Genomic DNA, 27,018 nt, shown 5'->3' with positions numbered 1-27,018 from the left:
TGTGTAAATGCTGAAGTTAAGGAAAACATGGGGTTTCAAGTTAATGACTATTTCCTACAGATCTTTCGGTTTAATATTGAATTGCTTAGTGTCAAAGCGCATATTAGGTAATTGTTGTAATATCATTAAGAGGGGTCTCTCCGTCACTCGCTCCATACAAACGTAGTTCCAATTTCATTTGAATATTAAGCAACCAAAGTTCATGAAATTTTGCAGACATATTCTAGAAACTGATATCTATGCCTGTGATTTTCCAGATTTCTGTTAAAATATTCGGTTTCTAAGTTACGCGGTCTTAAAAATTCACATACAAATCTTTGAGTCTCTGTAATTTTAAAACTACATATTTTTAGAAAAATCTAAAACACCACAGGCACAGATATTAGTTTCTAGAATATGTCTGCAAAATTTCATGGACTTTGCTTAATATTCAAATGAAATTGGTACTACGATTGTATGGAGTAAGTGACGGAGAGAGCCCTGTTAAGTACCTACTTATTATTTAAGGTATGGTATGCCTGATAATTTAATATTCCAGTAGTCAGCCGTTATTTGATTACTTCGGAACATATTATAGACATCTACAAAAACGTAAAACTGTTCAGGAAAAGAAAGTTTCTTGAAAAATAAGAATGTCACTAGAAAGATATTTGAGTAGTGACGCGCGCTGCAACACTATTAATAACATTTACTGCTACAGTTATTATTGCTAGATGTTTTAAATTGCCAGCGATTCACTGATTCATGCTGCATCCATTAGTTAGTGTCTTAGGAAAGAGATATTTTAAAATGTGACGTTACTCTATACCTACTGAAAACTTAATATCTTGCGATAAATTAATTCTTCGTCCACGTGGACTACACAAATTTTGAACCTCTATTTTGCCCCTTTTGGGGTTGAATTTTCAAAAATCCTTTTTTAGGGATGTCTGAGTCATAATAGCTATCTGCATGCCTAATTTCACCCCGATCCGTCCAGTAGACCACCAAGTGGACAAGTCTAGACAAGAACGACAATAGTCAGATAGGTGAGATACGAACTGATGAACCGTTGAGCTAATGAGGATTCAAAAACGGTCAAGTTCGAGTTGGACTCGCACACGATGGGTTCTTTACCATCGTACAAGAAATAATACATTTTTTTTGTGATGTAACCACAAATTCGCTTTTCGGATTTTTAATTTTACTTCTGCCATAAGACACTTTACTTGCCAAATTTCATAATTCTAGGTCAACGGAAAGTACCCTATAGGTTTTGATTCTCTTGACAGGTCTTGACAGTTACGACAGACAGACAGACACAACGATGTGATCCTATAAGGGTTCCTTTTTTCCTCTGGGGATACGGAATCCTAAAAATTGGCTTAATAGTTAGTTGTGTGGCTGAAGAAATATGTTTTAAATATGTATGTAGAAAACGATTCATAAGTAAAATACCTCTAAAACAAAGTGTAGCACACAATGGTGTAACCTTATAAGCGTAGAAACGAGACAAGTTAGACCGTTAGTTTGGTGATCTCACTGTCTTGTTTCTTTGTTCAGAATTTCCTATATTTAACTAAACGTACACGAAATTTGACAGATGATTCAGTAAGTAAAATAGGATTATACAATGAGCTTTTCGAGGCACGGAAGGAGAACAATGCTTTATCCACTTTAGTACTAAACATTAGACTAAAGTATGCACTAAGCAATGACCATTCTTTCTCTACACTTCTACTGCACTCTAATTTCTTTCGCTTATAGGGTGCACTAAACATACTTTAGTACAAATTCTTTACACTCTAAGTTCTTTCGCTTGAAGGGTGCACTGAACATCATTTAATATTAGTTCTACTACCTCCTAAGTCCTTTCGCTGAAAGGCTGCATCTTTTAGCACTAGTTCTACTTCACCTTATGTAAATATATCATAAATGACTATGACTAAGTTCTTTCACTTATCGAATTACGGAGTTCGGGTAACTATGTTTAACCATATACCATCCTCAGCCTCAGCCTATGAATGTTTTTCAGTTCGATGTTTTTTTTTTATAATTGATGATTTTTGTTTTCCCACATTTTTTAAAAGGTTTTTGTCTGTTTTCTGTCATTCTGAGAGGAGCTCCGTGCTCCGTAGTGGACTGACGATGAGTTGATGTTGATGATGATGGTGAGGTTTCTGACAGGATTGTACCCCGTGGTCTCTTGGTGACAATCCAAAATTTCTGACCAACACGGCATCACCGGCATCACTTATAAATATTGACATACGCTGTGAAGACTTCGATATATCTACACTGATTGCCCTGCAATCAAAGTCGAGCACTTGTACCCAGTTTAAAAATATAGGTCGAGAGGTTCTTGGCTTGTCTTTTCCGTCACGCGATATTTCCACTCATGGAAACCTGATACGGAACCTTTATCACGCTATCTCTGTTAAATGTTTAGTGTCTGATAGAGACAGAAGCAGATGGACGTGTGTTGGAATAATTCGCGTAATTCGCACGTGTGGTTCGTTTGTTTAGTAAACATGAGTGAACAATTGGACAGATAGCCTAGCATATGAATGACCGCCGGTGATAAACAGTGGTCCGGTACTAGACATTTTTATGAGAACGGTGCAGTGTAGGCTTCAGCTACCAGATGTAAAATTGAAAAGTCCTGATAAAAACTCTAATTTCTATTAAAAAGTTCTGACATTTTACCTTGAGCATGTGACGTAAAAAACGAGATGCCCGGGTGAGGGATTAGTACTGTCTAATATGAACTTTCCTTGTTATTCTGAGAAGAGACACGTTCTCAGTAGTGGGGCCGGCGATGGGTTGACCATGACGATGATTAACATAAACAAGAAGGGTTTCCAGGCTTAGGTTTGTTTGCAAGCAGCCAAACCTGGAAAAATCAGATTATTGTGTAATTTTTTTGGAGTATAAGAGAATATCTCCTGGCGCCTGGCTTTTATTTTGAGGATTGCGATCCGTGAATCGATTCCACAGAGCTAAGGCTGATAACTATAGAACGCATATTTGCTGGCTTAAATCTGTCTCAATAACTGAAAGTTAAGTCTAAGCAAAGGCCGCTCTATAGATTTCAACCTTAGTTTCTCCCTGTTTTTTGTCTGTTGCGGCTAAAAGTAACTTCAAACTCTTTATAGATAGTTGAAAACTGGATAGCTTAGGTTGTGGGCGATAGCTGATGGGTAATCGGTTCTTAATGGACGCGTGCTACAAGTCACAACTGAATATGAAATGATTGGAATGATCAATTTTTATAGTGGTCATATAATTTACAAAAATGAGGAAGTGAGTAATATACTAAAGATAGACGGACGGCCAGGGGGCAATGATCCAGCAATCGTGTCACCTGCGACTAGGGTCACCATATTGTGTCCGAATTTTCTTGGATTGCCCCGAGCGTTTATTCTGTTATAAGAATGTTTTTTACCCGACCGCGGCAAAGCCAAAAGGAAGGGTTATAGTTTTAGCATTCTATCTATGTATGTTTGTATCCAGATTCTGTGTGTTTCACAGTATCGCCTAATTAAGCGCCAGTAGGGCCGATTTTGATGAATGAAATGTTAATTGATTCGTTGTAAAGGTCCATAATCCAGTCCATAATAATTAAAGGTCCATAATAAGTCCAGAAATTTTTTTTGCTATTGTATCGAGTGGGGGTGTCTAATGAAAGAGGAGAAAATTGTGAGTTTATGAATATAAATGTACTACAACATTAAAATATACCGAGCAACATAAAACCTTTTACTATAATATTTCAGCGTTTACTAACCCGATCGTAGTCGGGTTTTAGTTTCCAACTTGATTAGGTGGATTACATGATAATGGCGGAATGCTAAGAACGCTTGGCGACAAGACTTTGCCTGATGAAATTTCAACTAGGTATTTAGAATATCCCAAAAAATTTGATTTAACAACTGGTGATGCTATCCGGACAACATGCGCTAATCAAACATGTACTGTTTTATTATTAAACTAGTGGCTGTGTCCAAAACATGACCGTAAACGGTAGTAGCATAGATATTGTAATTGGACAGTAGACATAACATGGCGTACTTTTATAGTTCACTCTAACGTTTTCATTAACCCTCTTTAGCCGGTCAGACAACTAAACTCTCTTTGCGTATTATTCCTGGGGGTCGTGACGTGAGCGTAACCTTTTCCATTAATCACTTAATGGTAGGAGTTTTCTTGGGATATTAATGCGGTGGGTTTTCAAATCTTTCGGCAGACTTCCGAAACGGAAACAAGTAACGGTTTGGAATTTGTAAGGTTGGGCTCAAAATCAACGATTTGTTCGCGATCAGGATTCAGTATGCAATGCCATGTAGTGGCCCTTTTTACACGTTTTACATAAGATTCGGAATGCACAGCGTTGGCCGTTGGCAGACCTCCTATTAGGTACATAGACGAGTCTCACTCAGGAAGCCACCGCGCTGGATCCACGCGACGCGTAGAGTTTCCTACAAGATACCAGCTCAGTGGGCGTATATCAAACAATTGTACATACCTACGACGATTGCGTGCATTAAAACATTCCCTACCGCATTACTCTAACTCTATCGTCAGTTATCGGTTGCGTAACTTTATATTTGGCAACGGTTCTTTGCCCTACATTGCAATCTTCGTACTGTTTCTATTGCTTTCGGTGCACTGTATATGTCATACTATATGATGCTCGCTTGGGTTTAGGTTTTAAAGTTCCCACGGGATTTTTCGAATACATAAATCCACGCTTACGAAGTCTATAATATTATAAAAGTTTGTAACACCTCTTAGTACCTATGGATTATTTCTGAAGAACTATAATATACCAGTACCAGTGCCAATCGGTGTCTCATTAGCTCTAATTCGCCCAACTAGCGCCTATAACTCCGCTACAGATAACTTCGAAATCTGTGCCTCATACGTTAGTTATATTGCCAAACACACATTAGCGGCCTTCAGAGCGGCACAATGTCAAGATTGCATTATACATAACGACCGACCGTGACCCGCAGGATGCGGCGGCCGGGCGGACGTGAAATGATGCAAAAACAATATGAGGAAGTCAACCTGTCTCGTGGCATTTTTAGGGTTCCGTATCTCCAGAGAAAAAAAGGAACCCCTATAGGATCACTTCGTTGTCAGTCTGTCGTGTCTGCCGTGTCTGTCAAGACCCGTCATGCGGATCAAAATCTCAAAATCTACAGGAGACTTCCCGTTGACCTAGAAATATGAAAGTTGGCATTGTAGTAATTTTTAATTGAAGTAAAGGGAAATCCGAAAACCGTGAATTTATGGTTACATCACAGAAAAAAATGTTATTTCTTGTAGTACGATGGTACGGAACCAAGGTGTGCGAGCAACCTTGATAACGCTCACGATTATCATACCAAGAATGATTGTAGAAATGTTTAGCAGAATATAACATACGAGCTGATGCCAGCGACTTCGCCCGCGTGGATTTAGGTTTTGAAAAATCCCCTGGGAACTCTTTAATTTTCTGGGGAAAAAGTAGCCTGTCATTCTCCAGGTCTTTAACTGTTCCCATACAAAAAACCACGTAGATTCCTTGCTCCAATTTAAGTATAATAATTTAAGTATAATAAAATAATCATAAACTAATGCAGTTACAATGCGACGTGATTGAAGGACAAACCAACATACAAACATACTTTCACATTTATAATGGGGGTAGTGATTCTCTACATCATATACTGGTATCAGGTATAGCATGCTTCCTCACTAGCGCAATATGATTGCATGTGGACATTTCAATTATCATTAAAACACCATTATATATGGCGTGTTGTCGGGGGTTGGGAACTTGAATATTCCATGGGGCGGTCAGCATTGTCTGCTATAACTGTTATAGGCTGTATAAGTGTGGGCTGGCTTGGAGCGCGGGCAGTGCGCGGCCGGCCGCGTACCATAACGCAGCCTGGCACGGAGGTTACAAACAGTCAATAAAAACTAATATTCCAATATTTAGTGTAGCAAGTATATAAGGCCGTGGGTGGTTGAGGAACTAGCAGTAAATTAGTCGAAGTTAATTATATAAAAATATAATTCTGTATTTTTATTGGTGGGTCGCGTCAAACTTATAGTTCGCTCTGATTGAGTTTTCGCGCAGGTTCATTGAAACTGGTACTGATTCTGTTGGTAACTAAATAGAGTATTCGTGTCCTCTTCTACTAATGTAATATGAAAAGGACAGAGACAGTTTGACAGTTTCAAATTTAATTCAGAACTGTCATACCTCGTGACTTTAGCTGCCAGTTGTGAGCCTATTGTTTAAATTTGTAGAGTGCACTAAAATTTAGAGTCTTTAAATGTAAAATTCATGCTCCATCTTTTTTTAGCAGATGCAGATACTCTAAATTCAGTTTAGAGAAAGACAACAGAATCGGCGCTTGTACAATGTCATTCTATTGTACACAGTATTTAAATTAAATTGACAGCTCTAGATCTAGTGCTATCCTTTTCCGATGAGAGCATTATGTAAGAGATAGCAATATATTTAGACCTCGTGAAGTTTAGACTAAAATTGGGCACAAGAAAGCTATATAAAATACTATCCTTTTCTCCCTCAGTGTAGAAAAGCTTGGTAGCTTTTTTACACATTTTGTTCAATATCGAATTCTGCTACTGCAAAGGTATTAGCCATGTATTTAGACATATATATATGACCGAAATACATATATGATACCCGCTTTTAGAATGTAGATTAAAAAATTAAGTTTGATTATTGAAGAAGATTTTCGATATGAAATGCAATTTCTTGTGGCTATACAACTTTGAATTATGGCGCATAGCCGAGCCAATTTATGCTTGCTACACTATGAAACAGATTAAAAATGAAACAAGACTGATTGGTGCAGTGAACCTGACCTTTAAACCCTCCCAACCATAGATTCAAAATTTTAAAACTTCAAAATGCCCGGCTTATATCAGAAATCCTCTATGCAGCAACGGCGCGCGACCGTAGGCCGTAAGTCTAAAGTGAATTGGCTATTGGATAGTGGGCTGTATTTAGATGGTGTTGAAGTTCAATTTCATTTTAATGCTTTGCCTTGAGTGTGGTTCTGGTGTGAATTGGATTGGTTTGTACGTGTGTTGCATATTAATGGCTAAGGCTGGGATGGATTTCTTATCTGAAAAGCTTTTTCTTGAAGTGATAATGCGTTTGTTTCTATTAAGCTCGCTAATGGATTTAAATGTCTGTTTGGTTATTTTGGGAAAAGTTAGAGTATGTACCTAACTACTTACCTACTCATTTGTGTATTGTGCCTAATTTCTCGCGTCATTTTCCTCATTTACGTAGACTGTGACCAGTAACTTAGAGCCTTTCTTCTGTTAATAATGATGCTATTATTTCAGATCCATCCGAATATTGTCCATACTTACCTATGTATATAGCGTATACCTATAAATATAGTTTCAAGATTCAAGATTTTATATTGCAGAATTTTTTTTACAATGAGATGTTATTAAGTATCTACACATTGTCCAGTAGAAATGTTTCAACTTACATAATCAGGCTTGCAAAATTTATACAAAGTATAATTCATATTTAAACTATTCTTTGAATAATATCTTAAAATAATACTACTAGCACAAGCTTTACGCTTAGTTGGAGGGGAAAGGGGAATGTTAGTCATGATTCAAATGGCTAATATTCTTTTAAAAAAATAAAATAAAAAATAAAAAATAATATCTTCCTGCGATAGTGGAGCGGTGTGCGAAATTGACAGTAATTGTCACAAGTTGATTAATCTACTCATGTGGCTCAAGTCCCGATATATCGAACTAGAAAATACTTTTATTTTGCCGTTACCTAGCCTACTTCCACCCGCCATCCACATCCCACATGCAATCAAAAACTTCGCAAAACAGTAAACTTTTGATAATCTCTCGCGGAATAAGTACGTTGATCTGTGTGATTCAAGATACTTGCGGATTGCGGAGATGTGTAGGCGCATGCTAATGACCCGACAGTTCCCACGGCACGATCCGTGTTGTCATAATGACGGTAGGTGAATTTTCCCCGAGGCTTTTTCCGGAGTGTATACGAGAGACAAGCGGATCGGAAGGAAATAAGCAATTAGCAGCATTCGTTCAGGTTTCATCTTCAACTTTGAACTCGTACGAGGGAGCGTGTCATGTGCGCTGCACCAGGTTAGGGAGACTTCACACGTACCACATCCACACCACAACACGTGGGAGGGTACTAATTTGTATTAAAATAAATAGTTTAATTCAGACGAACCACATTTTGTCGTCAAAATGTGTCGTCGCAGCACATTGTGATGACTGTAAGTGTAAACCCCATCACATGTGTTCGAGTAATGTCATCTATTAGGTATCTGTATGTGGATACAGCTACGTTGTAGAACATATTTATTTAGTAAGATTTAAATGTTATACATTAGAAAATTTTCATTTATAAAATGGCCTTATTAGCAAAATGAAAGCGCAAAGTCAACGTCTGAAACGCCGGTCGTGCCTGAAAGTGTCCGAGTGGACGTGAAGTATTATCGCTTGTGAAGCCTGCCCGTTTCCTTTAGCGTTACCCAGGCAGGCGGGAACGCCCGCGTCGGTCGGCCTATTTATGCAGTGCTGTGGTAATTTATTAACCTCACAGACCTATCAACTTTGCTATGAAAATATTATTATTAAGTGACTTGCGATGGAGAAGTCGTGATTGAGTTATTTTGCTTGCAAAAATAAAATAGGGTAAAAGTAGCTAACATTACTCTGCAATTTCTACAATATATTATGGTTTCGTTTACAGTAAAAAAAAAACTGATCTTAATTGTTTGGGTGTCTTTAATAAATCCCGGTAAGCTTTGGCGCTTACTTTACAGAATTATACTGTTAAAAGATTAAAAGAGTTCTTTGATCCATCCAAGTAAAACTTTCCATACATTATTTACCAACATTTAGTCTAGCTGTTGTCAATGAATCAATAAAATTAACTACATTTGAAGCCATTTGTAAAAATCAATACCTATAGAATTGATGGCAATTAGGTAAAGTTACGCTGGTAAGTTTGGATAAAGTTGCCCAAATTGCCAAAAGTGAAGGTCACCGTACCATTATTCGTAGGGGGAACCACCTCGATATATCATTGCCGAACTATGAATGTTGTTGGAATAAATCATAGAGTGAGAGAGCCACCGAGTGGCAGACCTTCGTTATTTTATAAAAGCTTTTAAAAAAAATTGGGTCATGGTGGCTTTGGCAGAGAATGGGTAATAAAGGTGTAAATAATCTTACGTCAAAGTTAAAGTCTAATTTTTTATATTTTCTTTTGAATAATATTAGAAATCACGTAATGCACTGCCAGACAAGTGTCGTGGCAATCCCCTGCCAGACGCACTTAAAGTTTAAAAGTATATTTGTATTACGGTTTACGAGATGCAGCCCGCGGACGGACGGACGGACAATGGAGTCTTAGTAATAGGATTCCCTTCGGGTACGGAACCCTAAAAAGCTTTTTAAAATTCTAAGGACATCCATCAATCATCAAAGCTCGCTATCGACCGGCGCCTATCTGACGTCACTCGTCAGTTGCTACATTTTTCATGCGTTTCCACAAAAGGAACCTAATGTCGCTACACGGTACACGGTCGCCCATTATGCCTCCAATTTTAGCCGGCCGTTCATCAAGATCTTTACACAATTGATACAAATTGTTCGACTCCATTGGTGACATCACTTGTGTGTTTCTTTTGTGTATTGTTTTTTTTTCTAATTGTTTTTGAGAGTTCGTATACCTCCATAAAACGCAAATTGTTTCAGTAGCTGTGCAAAAATAATAATCAACAATCATAGTTTAAAAGAAGGAGGTTTTCAATTCGGTGCATATGTTTTTAGGGTTGCATACCCGAAACGTAAACGGGACCCTATTACTAAGCCTCACGTAATAGGTAGAGAGTTGAAATCACAGAATGTGCACTTCTATTGCCGCTATAACGAAAAATAATAAAAATTAAAAGGGCCGTCGTGAAAATGAAAAAATTAAATAGTGTTATTTTTTTTTTGTATGATGGAACGAAACCCTTCGTGTGCGAGTCCGATTCGCACTTGACCGATATTTAAACAGCATTAATACTTCTCTTCGGCTGGTTTTCTAGTTAGTTTTTGTCTCATATTTCAAAAAGGGGTGTAATTTGCATTATTTACAGTAATTACATGTCGAACAATTACAGTGAAGTCAGATACTTTTGTCCATTCTTCCTCAAGCTCTTGTGAGCCGAATTTGGCTACAACAATTCGGCAATACCATTTTAGTTCCTCACAGTTATTTCACAAACAAAAACTAGTTTTAATGTCTTGTTTCCCCAAGGGCATATACAGTACAGTACAGTTCGTTTTTGGGCATTGTTCCACATATACTCGTATGTATGCAGTTTGGCGCACGACCGTGGTTCGTGCGCGTCACGGTTCATTGCCTTGAGTACGGAAAGAGATCCTAATAAGGCCGGTCGGCGCAGGATTGCCTTGCGCCGACGCAACGCGCCTTACAGCCATTCCGAACTATTCGTCAGCCAAAGCACACTGTCAATTGATAAAAATCTAGACCAAATAAAGACTGAGACCATTAAGTTTTCTTATTTGAGAATGACAATGAGCTATCGCTCTTGCCAAAGTGGCTGGCCAATTTTTTGAACAAACAAGAGACTGATTCTGCCAAATGTGTTGCTCGTGGTTGCGTTGCCGGCGGCGCGTGGCCGATTCCGCAGAGTGCACTGCCGCTTTGGAGGCATTCGAGAAATATGTCCCGCCTGACAAAACGCCAATGGAGGAGGAACAAATGCCGAAGCCACGTAAGACGCTATCGGGTCTTATCGCACTTTATTTAGCGCTTTTTTGCACAGTTTATTCTCATCAAATTATTTTGCATGCCTTTAAGTTTCTCTGTTTTGATTGGACTTGGTCTGTTATTTGGTCTGTTTGGAAAACAGGTGGAGGTTGGCTAACTTTTGAACAAACTGACTGAGAAAGATTTTGCGTATGTGTTTCTTTTCGTTGCGTCAAGTTCATTGCCGCTATAGTTCAAGAAATATGTCCTGTCTGACGAAACACCAGTAGATTAGGAGCAAAATTCGAAACATAAGACGCTACCGGGTCTTTGTGCACGATTCTTTGGATATTTTTGCACAGTTTTTTTTGCCTATCGAATTATTTTGCATATTATTATGTCTATGCTACTACTGGGCTACTTACTCATATATTATACCTAATTACCTAAACTGTGTTATCTTAGATTAGCAACGTTATCGGTTTGGCATAGTTTGATGAATTGTGATATTTTTGAAAAATTATGAACAGTAGAACAATTGAAATATTTTCCAGACTTCAGCATTTTCACATTAAGAACTTTACCATAACGCAAATATTTAGAAGGATAACAGCCTTTCTTGGAGGATTTCCAAGACATGGGTGAAATCCCGCAATGTAACGCTTGTATTATGCGTACAATCTAGGAAAAAACTTGCCATGTTTGCTCTGTGTCAACTGTCATGTCAAAAATAGGTACAATGTACCATAATTTGGTTTTACCTTATTTTTGCCAGGACAGTTCACAACACATACAGCAAAGACGGCGAGTCCTTTCTCAGATTGTAAGCGTAATAAACCGCTTAAAGTTGCCATCACTTTAACTGGCAGATTTTTCGAGCGTGTTAAAACTTAAAATAAGCTTGATGAACTTGAAGTGAAAAATAAAGTTGGTTTGTGATTGCAGCGCCGACGCGCGTCACCCGCAACAACCAGACGCGGGCGTCCAACGTGGGCGCGGCGTACACCAACGGGCACGGCGGCGACACGACGGGGCGGCGCGGCGTCGAGAACGTGCCGCCCGCGCCGCAGCCGCAGCCCGTGCCCAACTCGCGCATCACGCAACAGGTGACACGACCGACCACTTTTTTTTTTTTTTTTCTTCTTCTCTCGTCTGGCTTTTACAATGATTAGCCAATGTCAAGTTTGTAATTATTTGTAACAAGTTAGCTAAACTATGCAAGTATGGACCCCGTCTGTGCCGGCGCTCGCCGACATACGCACGGCACCCCCTTAGAGCGCTTTTCAGTCAGTTTTAACAAAAAAAAAAACACTCCAAAAAGTCACAACACGCGCGCCAGCAAACGCCACCACAGACGAAGTCAGCGACCACTTTACTTCTTGCGGTAACCCTAGCGCGCTCTCCATACAAACGCAAATTAGTTCTCATATGACAATAATACCAACCTACATCAACAAAACGAGCTTAAGCCGGCCTTACACGACCAGCTCGAGCAGTCATTGATCCACAGCTTGAACCTGCCATTTATAATTGCTGCTGTCCGCCCGGAGCAGTCGCAACTGCTCGAGCGCGGTGGAAATAGAAGACATCGCTATGCAGTCGCACGTTGATACAGTACAGTACAGTAAATCCTGACTGTTTGAAGCTGCCCATGTCAGGCTGGCCTTACGAATTTTGTTTCTCTTGGAAATGGCGTGGGATGACAATATATATATTTTTTCATATTATTTATCTTGTATAAAATTAATAGAAAAATCATTTATGGTTAAAAGCTCTCATCTCATTAAATTCTAACTTTTGTAACGCTCTAATGATGATGCAGTAAAAAAATGCATTTGTAGAATCTTCTCAGAAAACCCGATCAAAGCTTACATCTCCTAAACCCTCTTGTTTAATGCCTCTCAGCAAACTCCCACGTCCGGCGGCGGCCGGTCCCGCTCAGGGAGCACCCCGAGCGCTGCCTCGGTCACACAGGGGGTGCAGCAACAATATGGACAGAGACGGATGCAAAACATCAAAGAGGTTCCTTTCCTTTTATCCTACCCTGGTACCCTTCCCTACTAACCTAATTAATTCTACCACACGTTATTATAGCTGGTACAACCACTCCAGTGTCCCTTTATTGTTAGCATATCACCTTTGAGCATATCATGCTTAAACACACGGAAAATAAAAGCGTCAGACTCAATATATGTGCCATAAGTTTTCAGCTCAGCATTATTCTGTATGTCTTTCTTCAACTTGATTAAGAGGTATTTAACGGTACATCATTTTGTCCTCATGAGAAATATCTTCAGGTAGTTTCCTGAATTTTTGGTGTGACAGTGGCGCTTTAATATACATATAGTGGTATCCTCGGTACCGAAAGAGCCTATATTTCAAGAGAATTTTCGGTGTGGCAGTGGCGCTTTATTGGTATAATCGACACCGAAAGCGCATTTATTTCAACTCTGTTGATAATGGCGCTTTATTGATATGATTGGTACCGATCGCGCCTATACCTCAAAAAAAAATTCTGGTCACAAGCTATGCTTGTACTTGTATTGCAATTTTTAAGGTTATTTTTTTATCAGTTCAACCAGCCAGTAACGTCAGCGAGGCCGGCGGCCGTAGCGAGTACAGTGTCGGTGCCACATGCAGTGGCTTCTGGTGCCGTGCGGAGATCCAATGTAGTGAAGGAGGTTGAACGACTGAAAGAGAACCGGGAGAAGCGGAGACAGAGACAAGCCGAGCTGAAGGAGGAAAAGGTACGCCTTTATTTTAAGGCCTAGGGTCAGTTCAAGGTTTTGAGGAGTACGGTAAGGAGATCTAAATGATGTGGAATGACTGATGAAGAACCGCGGGAAAGGGTTCGTAGGGACGAGGCAAGCCGAAGTAGAAGAAGTAAAAGTACACTACTGTTGCTTCATTTTTAGGAAGGAATGAAAATGATTCTTAATTAAATATATAAGAATCCGGCTTTACTCACTTCTTTAGTCAACATAAGCCCGACTAGTTTTGAACCCATCTCAACATTTACTTTATTAGTTATTAACTTCTATAGATAGAATTATGTATTAGACTTCAGCTCAGTTCTGCTTCAGATCCAGAAAGTTCCTTCTTGTTATTTGAATTAACTGGATTTTTTGATTATTTCGTACATCACCAAAAATGGTTGTTTTGAACAACTTTTACTTTTAATCTTTCAGGAAGCCCTTATGAACATGGACCCAGGGAACCCGAACTGGGAATTCCTGGCCATGATCAGAGAATACCAGAACACCATAGACTTCAGGCCGCTCATCGGCAACGAACCCGTGGAAGACCACCAGATCACCGTGTGCGTGAGGAAGAGGCCACTCAACAAGAAAGAGATGGCGAAGAAAGAGGTCTGTATTATGTTGTATATTTTTCACCACCAAAAATTCAGCCAATCATAAAAATTGAGATTGTAGTAATTTAATTATTGAGGTAGCAGTTCTGGATTTTTCGTGCTGGGAACTTTCTATTTTCATATTATAGTAATAGAAGGCCTGTGAAATGACTGGTGGCTTAAGCGCCCATTTGTGTTCTTCGATAGTGCCCGGCATATAACTTAAGCATTGACGTGATTGGCTGACGAACAGTAGGTGCAAGCGATTGGTTGATCAGTCGGCGTGAGTGCACCCCATTGGTTGATAAGCTGACCATTGCTTACTGGATTCGCCAACTTTTTCACAACACGCCGCTCAATGTTCAAGTTGTTTGCTGGGGGCACTATAGCATACAGGATAAATAAGAAAGTTCTTTCAATTTTTGATTCGATTCGATTTTTTTATTTAAACCGCGCAATCTATTGGCTGTAGTAACAAATAACTGCATACTTATTTGATAACTGGAGTAATAACTGTGGTAAACTAAAGTATTACATGCCATACATAAACTATTAGTAGGTGTGTCATATTCATAACGGTATGAGTTGTCTAGGTAAGTATCTTATTTATAATAATAAATAAATAAATTGTTTATTGCAGCCAAAATTTACAACTAAAACAACTAAAATATAATTCAAAAATAATTTAGCATAACCTAATAAAACTGACAAAACTAGCACAAATTATATTGTTGATCCACTGTCCCTAAACTCGGTAGAACCTGTATCTTAGGCGACAGTGCTCTCCTTTACTAATTGAGTCATAGTTAATAGTTAATATGTCATACATAATTTACTTTTTTAATTTACATAACATATTTCAATTTTTTTTTTTTTTAATGAACTTAATAGAATTTGCCGCAGTCAACGAATTTTCGTATTTTGTGTGAATTTCTATACCTTGTTTGTTTTATTGTGTTTTGTTGTGTTTTGCAGGTGGACGTAATTAGTGTACCAACAAAAGATCAGATGATAGTCCATGAACCCAAAAACAAAGTAGACCTTACAAAATACCTCGAAAACCAGAAGTTCCGATTCGACTACGCCTTCGACGACTCCTGCACCAATGAAGTAGTTTACAAGTGAGTAGAAAATTAACTGGAGTTTATTCTAAGGCGCCCAGTCCAAACTCTTTAGCTACTATGCATTGTTGTTGACAGATACACAGCCAAGCCACTGGTGCAGACCATCTTCGAGGGCGGCATGGCCACGTGTTTCGCGTACGGGCAGACCGGCTCCGGCAAGACTCACACCATGGGTGGGGACTTCCAGGTGTGTGGTCTATATTTATAGTGATGATAGTTAGTGATAGATAGTGATAGCAGTCTGGATTTGATCATGGGCACGCATCTTGGGTATCATATATATCATCACACTAACTGATGCCCGCGACTTCGTCCGCGTGGATTTAGGATTTTCGAAATCCTGTGGGAACTCTTTGGTTTTCCGGGATAAAAAGTAGCCTATGTGCTAATCCAGGATATTATCTATCTCCATTCCGAATTTCAGCCAAATCTGTCCAGTAGTTTTTGCGTGAAGGAGTAACAAACATACACACACACACACACACACACATACAAACTTTCGCCTTTATAATATTAGTGTGATTACATTCAAGTCGAGAGTGAATAGGCAAGCGCGCTCCATCTAAGGCTGCATCATTACTTGCCAGCCAAGCGGTAGTTTATAAATTAAAAAAAAATCTTTAACATTTCAGAGTTATGAAATGTCACGAGGAAACTTGCATGCTTGAAAGTTTTCCATATTGGTGTGTGAAGTTTGCCAATAAGCTCTTGGCCAGTGTGGTGGCCTTAAACTTTCTCATTTTGAGAGAAGACCCGTGGTCAGGTGAGCCGGCGATGGGTCGATGATGATGATGACATGGTTGTGTTGTGTGGCAGGGCAAGATGCAAGACTGCAAGAAGGGCATCTACGCGATGGCGGCGCGGGACGTGTTCATGTACCTCAAGTCGCCCAAGTACAAGCCGCTCAACCTCATCGTGTCCGCTTCCTTCTTCGAGATATACTCCGGAAAGGTTTGGTTTTTGTTCCATAGTGCCATTTTTAGTGAAAAAATTTGCTTTTAACTTTAAAGGTCAATCTTATACTATAACTAAAAAAAATGTATAAAGTTAGTGGCTGTTAGTTAGTATTTTTTGTTGTACACCTGTAATGAGTTTAATATTCTATGGTCGTTATGCAACTGCCTCGTTGGTCTAATTGGTTAGCATGTCCGACTGCGGATGACGAGGCCCTGGGTTTGGTTCTGAATAGGTATTAGAGTTTTCTGTTAAGAAAATCTCAGTACCAACCTGAAGTTAGGAAGTTGGCGGTGTGCCATCCCCGTGCCTCGGAGAGCACGTAAAACCATCCTGCGCTTTGTCTCTCCGGTCGTGTCAGATTTCTGTCCCATCGGGCTATGAGAGTGAGGGAATAGAGAGTACATATTATATTACTCCGTAATTCTTTAATCCCATTGTATGACTGCAGGTTTTCGATCTATTAGCGGACAAGGCGAAACTGCGAGTGTTGGAGGACGGGAAGCAGCAGGTGCAGATAGTGGGCCTCACCGAAAAAGTGGTGGACAACGTGGACGAAGTACTCAAGCTCATACAGCACGGCAACGCGGCGCGGACATCTGGGCAGGTAACTAGATCCAGACAGACATATTCTAGACTAGATGATACCCGCGTCTTCGTACGCGTGGATTCAGGTTCCAAAAAATACCGTGCAAACTTCGATTTTCTGGGTAAAAAAGTTGCCTATGTCAATTTCCGCGATGCAAGCTACCTCTGTACTACTATAAGATCATATAGATCGGTTGAACGGGTGGGGGGTGGGCCTTTAAGAATCCCGTGGGAACTCTTTGATTTTCCTGGATAAAAAGTAACCTATGCCCTTCCCCAGGATGTAAGCTAACACTGTACCAAATTTCATGGACATTGTTACAACGCCATACCTTTTGCCGGAGCGGCAACGCAGTGCCGGTGTGGCACCCAATGAAATTAATATCACAGCAATGCGGTGCCCCAATGCACCGATAACGCATCGTATGGCCTCAGTCTTAGTGCAAACATGTGCGTTATTATTTTGCAGACGTCAGCAAACTCGAACTCTTCGCGGTCGCACGCCGTGTTCCAAATAGTTGTTAGATCGCCCGGCATGCATCGCGTGCACGGGAAGTTCTCCCTCATCGACCTCGCGGGCAACGAGCGCGGTGCTGACACCTCCTCCGCCAACCGCCAGACGCGTGAGTACACACACCCTCTGGCACTGTCACCCTGCACCCACACCATATCCTGGTACTTACTCTGCACCCACAACAAACCTTGGCACTGTCACCCTGTACTCGCACCACACCCTGACACTCACCCTGCACCCACATCACACCCTGGCACTCTGCACCCACACCAAACTCTGGTTCTGTTACCCTCTACCCAGATCACACTCTAGCATTGTCATTCTGCACCCACACCACACCCTGGCATTGTCACTCTGCATGCACACCACACCCTGACACTGTGTCACCATATACCACACCCTTATTTTCCGTGAAAAATTCATCATGGATATCACCGGCCAGACGTAGCCGTCCGTTGTACGTGATTCGAACAGTTATCTCTTTCTAAAGTTGCATTCCGTCCTGCCGGCTACTTTACTGAATAGTTGACTAGTCCCTTGAGATTGGCTTTAAGACTGTTTGTTCAGGAAATACATTATTAGTATTGCACAGTTGCAGCGAAAATGCCATAAACTCAATCAAATACAACAATTGCAATTGTCGCAATGAGATAATTACAACTTCCGTATTAGTTGCCACGCACACTGGGTTACTGGCACTTGGTTACTTAAAATTCAGACAGACTACTATTTCAAATTCCAGGCATGGAGAGCGCAGAAATCAACAAATCCCTCCTAGCGCTAAAGGAGTGTATCCGTGCGCTCGGTATGAAGGGCAACAACCACTTACCATTCCGAGTGTCGAAGCTCACGCAGGTGTTGCGCGACAGTTTCATCGGCGACAAGTCGCGCACCTGCATGATCGCCATGATCTCACCCGCCATGTCCTCGTGCGAACACTCCCTCAACACGCTGCGATACGCCGACAGGTCAGTCCATTGCCGGTCCACTACTGAGCACGGGACCCCTCTCAAAATGAGCAGGGTCCAGGCTATACAAGGTGTACCCAGAGCGATAGCAAATACGAAGACAGGTGATAGTACTGATGATGATTAATGATAAGGTACCACCAAAAAAAACGAGAAAAAAATTTAAACAATTATATATATTTAAAAGTTCACAGTATATTGCAAATAAAACATCTGACTGATGCTAGAGATCAACGAACGTTACGTAAAGAGGCCACTCGGGGTCAATACCGCGTCGTAGGAGGGGCATTAACCCGAATTTTGCACGCTATACATTGGGGGTTTGAAAAATACTAAATCACTAAAACTACAAAATAAGGCAAATGGTTATTGGCATTGGATTTTGTTTAGGTAGTATAATAATTAAGTTTTTACTAGCGTTCTGGTTACACTTTGTTATAGTCTGTCACGCTGGCCCAGTGCCGATTGGCAGACTTCACACACCTTTGAGTATATTCTGGAGAATTCTCAGTCATGCAAATTTCCTCATGACGGTTTCCTTCACCGTGATATTTGATTGTTTTAAACGCAAACGAAAAGTTAGAGGTGCGTGCCCGGGATCGAATCCCCGACGTCCCGAAAAAAATGTCGACGTGCTAACCACTAGGTTATTACCGCTTTGAATCCATAATGTATTTTTTTTTAATTGTGGCCATCCAGTGGCAGAGTACCAGGATAGCATGAATTCGAGGTGTTTTCTCACTCATTATAATTGTTGCAGAGTGAAAGAACTAGGAACTTCAGAAGGCAGCAGAGGTCGCGCCGAGTCGCCGCAGGCTGACGTCGAAATGGAACCTGCAAACGACGACCTCGCACACTTGCGATCCCTTAACGTAAGTCAACCTAAATCATTTTTTTTTAAATCAAATTTATTTAATGGGGTCATAAAGTGAACATGTTACCACTGTAGAACCGTACCGTTGTACCGTTTACTTTATATCTTAAAAATATCTTAATCTCTACGCCTTAGCCCTCTATACTAATTTGTATAGCATTCTTGCCTTCTCAGGTGCCGGGAAGGCAAGAATGCTGTTACATATTTACATTATTGTAGCAAGTTCTACCTTTCGTCAACCTTCGTTTCGGACACATTCAGCTACAGTTAGGAGATGTGACCTTGTCCATCAACGCTGCGAAATTGTTCAGCGGAATATGTCCGGTTCGAAGCCTATGTGCTATTACAACCTAAATCTTTGCGAAACTATTTACACGATACTATAGTACACAACAGGTTGAAATGGCAGTCGGGGTATGACGCGGGGGGACGCGCCGCACACGCGCACGTCACGCGCAGTGGGTTAGCGCGGAGGCTGTGTGGGTGTACGGAGTGTCCCCACCACGGTTGCCATCTCAATCTGTCGCGCACTATACCTGTGTGCTTTGTAAACTAAAATATTAAAAAAATAAAACGTAAGAGGCTAGATTAAGGTGTACTGAATCTAATGAGACCAAAATTGTCTAATTTTGTAAACGTTTGAGGGGGTAGAAACGTTATCACCCGAAACAAGATTCCAAGAATAAAATGTACTGGACTTTAACTAGACTATCCACTTAATGCTGTAACTGGACGTTTGCAGGAAGGCGACATGTCAGCGGAGATGTACACGTTCCACGAAGCGATAGACGAGCTGCAGCGCGCGGAGGAGGAGGTGCTGGACAACCACAAGGCCATCAGCGACTACCTGCAGTGCGCGCTCAACCGCTGCCTCACGCTGCTGGCCATGACGCGCGACGTGGACTACGACCAGGACGGTGAGTGCTCTACGCGCCTTATGGGCTCCTGGTATCATCATCACGATCACCCCATCGCCGGCTCACTACTAAGTACGGGTCTCCTCTCAGAATGAGAACGGTTTGGCCATTTGCGGATTGGCAGGCTTCACACACCTTTGAGAACATTATGGAGAGCCTCAATAGCTCAACGGTTGAGGAGCGGACTGAATTCCCAAAGGTCGGCAGTTCAAACCCCACCCGTTGCACTATTGTCGTACCTACTCCTAACACAAGCTCGCTTACTTGGAGGGGAAAGGGAAATATAAGTCACCTTTAGAATGCCAATAAATAATCTTTATAAAAAAAAACAAACTGAGGTATACAGGTTTCCTCACGATGTTTTCCTTCACCGTTAAAACAAGTGATATTTTATTTTCTTAAAAGGCACATAACTGTTCGTGTAGGAGGTTTTATAACTATAAAGGCAAATGTTATGGATATACTCACGTACATATTTGTAATTTTCACGGCGTTTTAAACCTAGAGTTAAACCTAAAGGTTGCAAAAAATTTGTTTGTTTTGTATTGTAATCTGACCACTCGGCATTACGATGCAACTATCAATTTAAAGTTCTAGGAGTATACTAATCGTTCATTAACGATTATACACTACCTCATCCCTTCTGTGAGCTGTCAAAATTATCATCCTTTTGACAAAGAATAGGGCACGTTGTTTAGTACTATATAACGCAGCGGGGGTCTTCTCCGTTTGACCTAATTCAAGACGCCTCGAGGCGTAGCCTCCTTGCCAGGGTGTTGAGTGGGGCTTCCCCGGTAACGTTCTTTAAGCCGTTGTCAGTTAAGGCCTGCCATTGTGCACGGGGGTATTGTAAATATAATAGTCACACTAATATTATAAAGGAGAAAGTTTGTATGTGTGTGTGTGTATGTTTGTTACTCCTTCACGCAAAAACTACTGGACGGATTGGGCTGAAATTTGGAATGGAGATAGATAATATCCTGGATTAGCACATAGGCTACTTTTTATCCCGGAAAATCAAAGAGTTCCCACGGGATTTCGAAAAACCTAAATCCACGCGGGCGAAGTCGCGGGCATCGGCTAGTTACTTTATAATTACTTACTTTGCCAACAGATGGCGCTGTAGGTTATTGCAGAGCGCCAATGTATTGAGTTGATGAAGACTAATTAGAAATATCATGTGGATCCTCTAATACTCTCTGTAAATCAGTCGGCCATTCTGATTAAACAATTTTTGTAAGATCTGCAGCCCTGATACTTCATAGTTAACAGGTTGCAGATTAAATAAAAAGAGTCCTGCAATTCCAAACTGTTAAAATTAAGCCGAAAGCGTTTTAACAGTTTCGTTACCGAAGTGTGCCAACGGGACCCTATTACTAAGCCTCCACTGTCAGTCCGCCCGTCTGCATGTCTGTCAGCTGGCTGTATCTCATGAACCTTGAAGGTAGAGAGTTGAAATTTTCAGTACGTCTTTCTTTTGCCGCTATAACTACAAACAATAATAAAATTCAGAATGACTTCCAAGCAAATTAAAAAAAATTAATAAGTCCATTGTGTTATACTCGTATCTTGTATGATGACTGGATTTTATTTTATATCTTCTAGCTTCTGCCCGCGGGTTTGTCCGCGGTACAAAAGTAATTTGTAGTCTTTTATCTTATTTCTGAATAAAGTAGCTTATGGTGAAAGAATTGTTAAAATTCATATTCATATTGGTTCATCAACACACAACAACAAATAAACAAATCTTTCCTCTTTATGATATTAGAATAGAATAATAGATATAGATTGAAGTTAATCTTAAGTTAGTCTTTAATATAATCGAATTGTACCTATGCCTATATATTTGTATTGCTTTTTATGTGTTTACTATCTACTGATTTTTGAGCTGTACAATTCATGCATTCATACAAATATGCATGACATTATTTTGTAGTGTGTATGAAAAACGACAAGAAAAAATTGCTTAAAGAAATGGGTGATTTTTCAATAGTCAGATAACCTGAGGAGTTTTAGTAGATTTTGTATGCAAAAACTGTTCTCGGTGGCTTATGAAGTCTGGAAGTCTGCCAACCCATAGACTTCACAAACTGCCGATAACAGTAGCCAGCACTAGTGCACTATGCACTAGCAGCTTAACCCTTCTCATTTTGTGAGACACGTTCTCAGTAGTGGGTCGGCGTGGATTGAGATAATGAAGCGTTTTGATGCTACCCGTTAAGGCCAAAACACAAAACTCATCAACTAAGAATTCAAATTCAAAATATTTTTCAAACTCAAAACTGGATTTTCAAAGAAAAAATTCAAAACGGGCAAAGAGCCCGTGAAGGTTATTTTATAAAAGCTGAAAGTTTTCCAACGCAGGAGACAACTTTAAGTTTAAACTTAGGGTCGATTTATACTAGCCGCGAATTCCGCGCGAATTCTCGCGAATGTTTCATCTGGGCAAGAAGAAGTATACGTGTTGGAGTTAGAAGTCAATATGCTGTGTTAAATTTTAGAAATTCGCTTTGATTCGCAGCTAGTATTATTCGACCCTTAAAGTTTAAGAGTGTCTGGCAGGGAGTTGCCACGGCAGAAAAACGCTTTGCGACACGAAATTGCAACATAGTTTGTTGCGTTGCGAATTCGCATCGCGTCGCAACGCAGTTTTGTGTCTTGGCCCTGTCTGCGTTTTGTGTTTTGTGATGCGCCTGCATGCATGCATGTTCGCAGGGATATGGCGGCGCATAAAGCGACTGCGCGCCGTCGCGAGCAATGGCCTTGGCAGGCGCCGAGCGAGCCGCATGTTAGGTTTGAAAACAAAACCATTGGTCCAAATCAAAATTACTTCAATTATTAATATCGGTCCATCGCTTGCAAATTGACAGTGCCAATGCTATCGCTCATTCTTGTCTCACTTGAGCCGCGAATATATTTGTGTTGTGGTGTCGTGATGCGACTCGATCGGAATAATACATTTCTATGGAGAAACAAAATTGGCAGTCAGTGAGAACTGCCGACAGAAGCGAAAACTTATTATATTATAGATAACGGGTGCATAACTACATACCACGAATCAAAGTCAAAGTTATTTATTCAAATTGGGTACTATTATAGACTTTCTGATTGTCAATCAATGATGCAGTAGTGATAATTAATTACGCTAACTTAAAACTAAAGCTCCGATTTTATTTAGATTAAATTGATGATTTTGAATTGTCGACGACTCGGTTGCATAAGTCGTGGTCACGACGGGACTAAATCATATAATTGATGAAGAAAATCATCAAATTAATCGTGATATGTACCCGTTATCTATTATATAATATGTCGTTAAACCAGGAAATAAGTTTAAAATCGTTACTTAGCGAAAACTTAATTGATCAATCGACGTGCCAGATTTCATTGTAAGGCACCACAGCACAAAAATCTTTCTGCGGCTTTATTGAAACTCATGCGGTTGCTTGGTTTAATTGTATAATTATGGACTAAGTTCTCTTTCATAAAACTGTAACAGGGCGACATTTAAACTTAATAAGATAATAACTTATTTGGTACAAAACACTGATTGGTGCTAATTCTCTAAATACATTACATTCACAGGTCTAAATCTAGTGCTTTCCTTTTCTACCGGGATAGCAATACATTTAGACTTGTAATTGAAGTTTAGACATTACTTGATGATATTCGTGAGTTCTTTTTTAATTTAGATTTTTTCTTATATTTTGGGGATTACTGTTTATTCTTTATTTTCTCGAGGAACTCCGAGATTTATTTTCTCGATTTTCCGAGACAATAAATAGCCTATGTGCATCACTGGAATGCGAGCAATATTTGTACCTTTCGTAAAAATCGGTTACCGCGCACCACGTTAAATTTCCGTATCTATGTTTCTTCCCGAAAAATCTGTCAACTATAGAACTATATAGAAGCGCGCGCACCGCGGAATTAATTCCGCACCGGATTTTAGTTGATTTAAATTCAAATTTACGGGTTTTAAAACGCACCACAACTTGCCGCGTGAAATGGGCCGTGAAAAGACAAACAGATTAAACAGGCCGGACACTTTCGCATTTATAATATTAGTATAGATGTACATCAGTATTAGCACCATTGGTGCTGAATTGGTCATTATTCATTTCAAACACGTAATTATTATTTTTAATTAATAAAACTGCCTAGTAAATGATTCATTTTAAACACCGGCTTTTATTCCTCCAATTGAATAACTATTAAAATAAAACTAACAACTTTTATTCAACGATTCCGAAACTAAGGAACACTAAAGTTTAGTACATTGCAATGCATAAGTTATTGACTTCATTTAATATGTTCACCCGCAACAAAAATTTGGACATTTAAAAAATAACCAGTGATTAATATGGTAACGGTTGTCCGACAGCGTACGCGACGCAGTGGGAGGACCAGCTCAACGAGCAGCTGGCCGTGCTGGCGCAGTCGCGCAACCTGGTGTCCGAGTTCCGCGCCAAGATGACGCAGGAGGAACATATATCGCGCCGCATGCACCCGCCGCGCCCGCACTAGCCGCGGATGCGTGCGAGCATACGTGCGTATGTGCGTGCATACGTGCGTGCGTGCGTGCGTGTGTGCATGCGTCTACGTAGTGTCGATGCCGACAACTCAAGTACAATGCGATCAAAGAGAATACGAATGTCAGAGGTTTCATCTTTCAACCTGTCGACTGTCACTTCTGAATAGTACGGATGCTTCATTCTACTTTATTTAACTAAGTTGATCTTGAGACCTATAGAGTGCACCTTGACTTAGGCTGGGATCTAATAGAGCGTATTTTGACTTTCACTCAGACTTTACTTGGAAATAAAACGAGACAGATTTTGTATTATTTATTGGCTTACTGATTTAATTGGCTTCAGCTGTCAAAATTAAAGGTTTTCAAATATATTATAGGCTTCAGCTGTCAAAATTTTAAATGTTTTCAAGTATATTATTGGCTTAAGCTGTCAAAATCAAACGTTTTCAAATCTATAATTAGCTTTAGCCGGCCAAATTAAACGTTTTCAAATTTATTACTGATCGATTGCAGATAGACATGTTGCAAAGTTAAAAAGTATTCTATTATTGGCTTCAGCGGGCCAAATCAAACGTTTTCTAACTCGCTTCGGCTGTCCAAATTAAATGTAATAATCATCACCTTATCTTCAGCTGCCAAAATAGTATATGTGCTGATTGCTTTATTTAGGCTGATTGCGATTGCTTTGTGCAATTACTCCACGGGAGGATATGGAACGCCCTTCCAGCATCAGCTTTCCCCTCCACTTTTAATATGGGTACCTTCAAGTCAAGAGTGAATAGGCATCTTCTAGGCAAGCGTGCCCCATCTTAGGCTAAATCATCACTTGCCAGCAGGTCTGATTGTAGCCAAGCGTTAATCTATAAATTAAAAAAAGGTAATATTACTTGAGTCGGTAGTTTTGAGTTTCGCCGCATCGACACTAGGTGCGTGTTTTACGTAGGCCTAGTTCCACGATATGTTACGCTGAACTGTGGTCCTATTAACAAGGAAATTGTATTAATGCTCGCCACTGACTTACGTTACAATGCTTCGTTATACTTCCAACACTAAGAGATTTTGAGTAAATAGAAAACATAAAGTTTTTAACTGTATACTCAAGCCTGGTTGGTTAAAAATAGGTTTTATTATGTTGTCCATTTACATATCTCTCTTATGTCTATGATTTAAAGTCCACGTTTGAATTTAATTCAGACATGAGATGCTGATCAATTCCGAAAAAATTGAATCAATCATTATCACAGTCCCAATTGTTGTGATTGACTGAATTTATGGTATTTTTGTTCATATGTGTATGTGCTGCACTTAAGTGATGCTGCGTAAGTCAGTGACGACCTTAATAAATTGATGCCTAATGACAAATTTGACGGTAATAACTAAAAATAGAAAGAATATGAAATATGTGAAAATTTTTAGTACAGTATTGTAACTAGAAATATTATAATAAAGTGATGTTTGTAACTAAGTTGTGCTTAAAAAGAAATCTAAAAGTTGTGACTGCGATCAAAATAGTTTTGCCCTATTTTGTAGAATAAAGGTCCTCGCAAACAGGTGCGAAACACCAGGCGGAATATCGGCCAAAAATACCAACCTAAACTCTGCTGTACACTAGTACAAATATACTCAAGACAGTAGGGTTAGTACGACTTCGCACATCACGAAAATGTTACATTTCGAGTATCGAAATAGCGTCAAAGTAAAATAGACTTAAGTCTTGTTTTAAATCTCAAATTAGTCCAAATATCTCCAGCCAACCCCTAAGCGAAATTTTGCGTGATATAAAAATGCGCTGGATGAAGAACCTCTTTTCAAATTGTTTTATCAGTATACTGAATATAGACCTTCAAACAGGACTTCGTCTGTGTTGGTGTTAGCTGGCGGGCCTGCTCTGCCTTTTTGGAGTGTTTTATTGGTTAAAACTGACTGGAAAGCGCTCTAAGGGGGATGCCGTGCGTATGTCGGCCAGCGCCGGCACAGACGGGGTCCACACTTGTATAGTTTATCTAACTTGTTGCAAATAATTACAAACTTGACATTGGCTAATATTTGTAAAGCCAGTCGAGAGAGAAAAAAAAAAACTTCAAACAAGGGCTTTTAGGTGTATTTTACTCTAACGTTATTGAGTTTCGATGTTTCTTGCTACGTTTTCAAAATATACATAAAGGGGATGTACATCTTGAAAACGTAAAAAAAAACTTAAAGGTATAGATAAAGTATGGCGAAAATTCTGTTCGGAATTTCATACCTATTTGGGAGAGTCTTTAGGCTTAGTATACTTTGATGTAATGGGTGCCGTCGTGCGTTATGGAGAACACACACGTTACGATACACGTTCGCCTGTTTGTCGTGACATGTGTGGCCACCTTAATAAAAAAATATATATTATTATAGTCTTAATAATAGTGTTGTA

The 27,018-nt window shown here is 39.9% G+C and overlaps 1 protein-coding gene across 2 annotated transcripts in view; it reads left to right on the top strand.

The window, feature by feature from the left end:
- LOC123873443 (kinesin-like protein Klp10A) overlaps window positions 1–26,567 on the top strand; it is a 65,825-nt gene extending 39,258 nt beyond the window's left edge. The window contains exons 5-16 of one of the 2 annotated variants that reach the window (XM_045918291.1): window positions 11,729–11,889; window positions 13,357–13,530; window positions 13,972–14,151; window positions 15,111–15,256; window positions 15,335–15,446; window positions 16,076–16,210; window positions 16,665–16,820; window positions 17,271–17,424; window positions 18,058–18,283; window positions 19,044–19,155; window positions 19,900–20,074; window positions 24,459–26,567. In XM_045918291.1, the coding sequence (XP_045774247.1) occupies window positions 11,729–11,889; window positions 13,357–13,530; window positions 13,972–14,151; window positions 15,111–15,256; window positions 15,335–15,446; window positions 16,076–16,210; window positions 16,665–16,820; window positions 17,271–17,424; window positions 18,058–18,283; window positions 19,044–19,155; window positions 19,900–20,074; window positions 24,459–24,601 (1,874 nt within the window). In that variant the 3' untranslated portion in view covers window positions 24,602–26,567. The remainder of the gene's footprint in view (window positions 1–11,728; window positions 11,890–13,356; window positions 13,531–13,971; window positions 14,152–15,110; window positions 15,257–15,334; window positions 15,447–16,075; window positions 16,211–16,664; window positions 16,821–17,270; window positions 17,425–18,057; window positions 18,284–19,043; window positions 19,156–19,899; window positions 20,075–24,458) is intronic. The other variant, XM_045918296.1, reaches the window with a different exon arrangement.
- Window positions 26,568–27,018: the final 451 nt, after the last annotated feature.

Source organism: Maniola jurtina, chromosome 2 (genome assembly GCF_905333055.1).
Source record: "Maniola jurtina chromosome 2, ilManJurt1.1, whole genome shotgun sequence".
NCBI lineage: Eukaryota > Metazoa > Arthropoda > Insecta > Lepidoptera > Nymphalidae > Maniola > Maniola jurtina.
The sequence above is the reverse complement of the archived record's forward strand: the minus strand, read 5'-3'. Positions and strand labels throughout refer to the sequence as shown.